General features: G+C 38.9%; 1 protein-coding gene across 1 annotated transcript; it reads left to right on the top strand.

Annotated features, from left to right (window-relative positions):
* Positions 1-3,110: 3,110 nt before the first annotated feature.
* foxd1 (forkhead box D1) lies at positions 3,111-4,346 on the top strand. Its single transcript, XM_060913460.1, has one exon. The coding sequence runs from the start codon at positions 3,267-3,269 to the stop codon at positions 4,278-4,280; it is 1,014 nt and encodes a 337-aa protein (XP_060769443.1). The 5' UTR covers positions 3,111-3,266; the 3' UTR covers positions 4,281-4,346.
* Positions 4,347-5,152: the final 806 nt, after the last annotated feature.

Below are 5,152 nucleotides of genomic sequence, written 5' to 3'. Positions count from 1 at the left end.
TTATAACTGAGCTATTGTATCATCTCCGGGTAAATATTGAATTTTTGTTTTCAAAAAGAAAGAAAAAAGAAAGGAATCGTGCCTACTTAATTTAATAATTTTTTGTAATCTAGAAGCTAATGACTAAAAACTGTTTCCACTTTCATGTTTCCCGAATCGGGAAATCTCAATTATCCCCGAATAATTTCCCAAATTAGGACTGATCAGCCATGATGCACTTCTTCAATAAAGAAAAAACGTTCAAAATATTTACTTTAAACCGAGACGTAGGGATTAATCAAAAATGTTGTTAGTTAGTCAGTTAGTTAGCTAGCTCCACAGGGAAATGTGTAGATTTGCTCTGCAGGGCTTTGTGTGAAAGTGTTGATACTCGGCCACTAGATGATGAGCTCAGCTTCCCACCCGCAGCGGATAAAAAGCTCGAGTGGAGCCATAACCCTGACCACACAACTCCCAGAACCAGCCATCAGAACGGTGCACATGTTTTTCCCATCAGGCACGAAAAAAAAAAACCTATCTGCATCATCAAGAACTAACCAGCAAGCAAATGAAAAACTAAAATCATAATTATCTTTGGAAAGATATTTTCCGCCATCCTTCATCATTCATTTGGTTTACTTATGACACACTTTAGAGTTTTTATGGACTTGCCCTGTTTGTTTTTGAGATAAATGGCTTCTCATCACTTTGGCCACAAATTGTCTTTAATAGTCTAGCCTACTTTAAAGTGAACTTTAACCGTCTTTTTCATTTAAGTGAAAAAATGGTTAAAGAGTAAAAGGCAGACGATATAATAAAGGAAACTAATTTTTTTTGCCATGTGCGCGCGCGCGCGCCGTAAACCCAGAAATAATTAACTAAACAAAGCTATTTTATCTATTTGTAATCATGTGTTTAAAGTTAAAATCAAACAAATATTATTTTAAATATTCTCTGTCACTGGAGATCATTTTTAAGCAATTTTATTTAGATTAAGCCTACACACAAAAGAAAAAAAAACAATTTCGACTTCTTAAATCTCATCTGCTCCGTTTAGCAAACTCGAGTTGTGCTGCTGAAGAACCTTAATCATTATACTGTACCAATCAAATACCAGCTAAAACGATAAGGGAAAAAAAATCCACATGGATTGTGTAGCATTTCACAAATAAGCCGAATATTAAACGCTGTAAAACTGATCGCGAGTGATGTCTCTTACAGGTTTCAGATCTTACAGTTAGTAAACTGGACTGAATTAAGTCAGGCCACAGATCTTTATTCTTATCTTCTACCACCAGCACGCCCACTCCCACAAAACAAAACATTTTATTGTCGAATTTTGACATGAAAATGAAATTATTTTATTTCGCACATTCTTTAAACATATTTTATATTATATAACCTCGTGTTTTCACATTAGTACTACAGGCTACACGTGCAAAACGACACATTATTTCACCTGTTTAAGTCCCAGCATCACGTGTTTTACCTTGCAGAGTGATAATCGCATCAGTAGCTAATATAATGAAACATAATGATATATTAATAGGTTCATTTATAGAAAAAAACAAACCAAAAAACAAATGCGCAATTGTGAAAATGGGATAAAAGCTGTTTAGTCTACTCATTCTAATTTTATATTATTATAAAAATATAAAATATGTAGACTAAAATATAAAATTATAATTTTATATTCTTATAGTCTTAATTTCCCTGAGGGAACCCGCCCAAAGGGATCAATAAAGTTTTATCTAATCTAATCTAATATATAAATAGAGGATATTACACGGCTGCACGAATATATGAAGTTCATCTTCGAGTGGTGAACATATTCACGAATGAGCGATGAGTGAAAATATTTTCAACACGAGAGGATAAATTTCATATCTTCGTGCCACAGTGTAATGTTCTTTATATTATATGGACATAACTACACACACACACACACACACACACACACACACACACACAAAATACGTAAGTTAATCAAAATAATTTTAATTTTGAACCGGTTCGCCATGACAACGTGAATGTAGTCAGCGGGAAAACTCTGGGAGTGACGTAATCGGAGTGAAATATCAGAAATTATTATACATACGGACACTTTTTCAATGGAATAAAAACATGTATTCCATTCCCTTCTAGCGGGTTTCATTCATTTTGTTTGATATCATGCAATATTGTTTGCGTATCGCTTATCCTACTCTATCCAATGGAGAATGAGCATTGAATATGGTTTACGATATTGCATGGTTGTCAAGACAACATGACAACGCACCTAATATTCAGTGAGAAAGTTGGAATTGGACCATTTTTATTGTTAGAACTTTTACTTTTTACATGTACAGTGGATTGACAGAATTACAATGGATCAGAATCAGCACTGGATATTGATAACCCCCCTGTTCTTAACTTTTAGAAAAGTCTATAATTGTTCCATCGAATGTGTATAATAATAATAATAATAATAATAATAATAATAATAATAATAATAATAATAATAATAATGGTTTATTTTCGTCGTATATCAGATATATTCCATTCAGCTAGCATTATATATATAAAAATTCCTAGATTTGGGTCCCATAACGCTTATAAATAGCTAAGACATAAGAATAATGAACATAATGTGCGCTCGCGCTGATTGTTTCCGTTACCAGTGGATGGCGGATGCTCGAGAGGAGCTGTGAGATCTAGATGATCACATGCGATAGAAGGTGACCAAAGACTAACATCTGAAATTTACTCTCATGGATATGATCCTTACACATGCCCGTTATAAAGCCGCTGCTATACGGAAGGGAAACACAACAATAGTATGGGATGGTCCTACAAACAGCCATGTGTTAAGTTCTCTCGTCTTTCCCATATGAGTAGTATTTTATTCTTCAGTAAACAAAGTGACTGAAAGGTTTCCTGAAACCATAAGAATTCGCATCTATCTATCTATCTATCTATCTATCTATCTATCTATCTATCTATCTATCTATCTATCTATCTCGAACATTCCCGTGTTGTTTTTCTCTTTCAGTCGCCACGGTGACGCTTTGTTATCATGTGATCAGGGAACTGGTATATAGCGCGAGGAAAGATCCGCCCTCTTTGAAGTGTCTCCCGTTCTGAATTAGTGCCTGGATGCTGGGCTATAAGGTTAACTTTAGATCGACAGCTTTATGAATATCTATGGCAGTATACGGCTCGGCTTTGCGCTTGTCTGGATCACGCCGCTAATTATGAGTCTTTTCAAACCGCAGCAGTAGCAGCAGCGCACCTTCTCATTGTGAGCCATGACTCTAAGCTCCGAGATGTCGGACGCGTGTGCGCTCACGGAAGAGCCGGACATCGATGTGGTGGGCGAAGGAGACGACGACGACGACGTCGACGCAGTTGCGCGCTCGCGCCCATATGACGATGACGAATTTCCGCGCGCTCGAGATGAGCTTTTCCTCGCCGCTTCGCCTCCGTGCGTGGACTCTGCTCACGGCGCCGCCGGCTCGGGCGCGCGCGACGCGTACAAACCGACGAACAAGAACGCTCTGGTGAAGCCACCATATTCATACATCGCGCTCATCACCATGGCAATCCTCCAGAGTCCCAAGAAAAGGCTGACGCTCAGCGAGATCTGCGACTTCATCAGCAACCGCTTTCCGTACTACCGCGAGAAGTTTCCCGCATGGCAGAACTCGATCCGCCACAATCTGTCACTCAACGACTGTTTCGTCAAAATCCCCCGCGAGCCCGGTAACCCGGGAAAGGGTAACTACTGGACACTGGACCCGGAGTCGGCCGACATGTTCGATAACGGCAGCTTCCTGCGCCGGCGAAAGCGCTTCAAGCGTCAGCAGGCACCCGAGCTCCTCCGAGAGCACGGCGCTTTCGTCCCTGCGTACGGCTATGGAGCTTATGGCTGCGGTTACGGCCTTCAACTGCCCGCGGCTTATCATACGCATTCTGCGCTCTTTACCTTCCAGCAACAACAACAACAACAGGCGCCTCCGTCTTCAAGACACACTGGAACTCTGAGCCCCGCGCCTTCCCTCATGCCAAACATAGCCGAACTCGCGCGGTTCCGTTTCTATCCTCCGTTGAGTGCCAGGATTACCTCCCCGGTACAGACTGTGACCAAATCCCCGGTACACCGCTCATCATTCTCCATAGAAAGCCTCATTGGGAGCGCTGTAAGCCCAGCGCATGCGCACTGTGCTTCACGGACTCCGCCGGCGCCTTTCGGACCGAACGGAGCAGCAGCCGAAAAGTTTCCCGAAAAGCTTGAGTGGCACAAGCGGCTGTTAATATCTTAACTGAAGTTCACATTTAAAAACATTATAATATTAAGCAATACACACAAACGCTCCTGTTTTTAAGGTAGGATTGTTTTTTTATTTGTTTTTTATTTTTAAATTTTTTTTGTAATTTTGTTAGACGCAGTTGAATGGACAAAATAAATTGTCCCTTGTGCCTACACACACAGTGTCTGTCTGTATATATATATATATATATATATATATATATATATATATATATATATATATATATATGATGAGTAGACATGGCGCAGGGAATCTCAGGATAATAAGGTTTATTTTTAACAAAATAAAACTGTCAGTTCGTCTCAAGCAATGTAATGTAATTTGTGTCCAGACCCGTTTAATGAGCCCTTTTAAATATTAGTTTTAATTTGTTCTTTGTCATGAAAAATACACAAGAACTTTGATACAATGTGTACTCATATCAGTAATATGTACATTATTTTAGTTGTATACCAGGAGTGTAATATTTTTTACACAATTTGTTTTGCAAACAGAATAAATATTGTTTTACAGAAAAGATGAGTGAACATTAACTTCTTAATATCTCTGCAACATCACAAATTGGCAAGCAATTTGCAATCAACTGCTTCATACTTTGTCTCTGCATAATTTTTTTCCCACATTAAAAAAAAAACAATATTATCTATACGTAATGATGATCTCTCTCTCTCTCTCTCTCTCTCTCTCTCTCTCTCCCCCTTCTCCGGTAGCATTTATGAAGCCCCAAAAGGGTCACACAGTTTAAAGTGCGTGTGTGTGAGAGAGACAGACAGACAGGTCTGTTGAATTCTTTAAGTAATAATAGCCTATGACGTTGGGTAGGGTAAAGTCTGGTCAATAACCCCTATTTGTTTCTCATTTTT

This window comes from Neoarius graeffei, chromosome 28, assembly GCF_027579695.1.
Source record: "Neoarius graeffei isolate fNeoGra1 chromosome 28, fNeoGra1.pri, whole genome shotgun sequence".
Lineage (NCBI taxonomy): Eukaryota > Metazoa > Chordata > Actinopteri > Siluriformes > Ariidae > Neoarius > Neoarius graeffei.
This window is presented reverse-complemented; position numbering and strand designations above follow the sequence as displayed.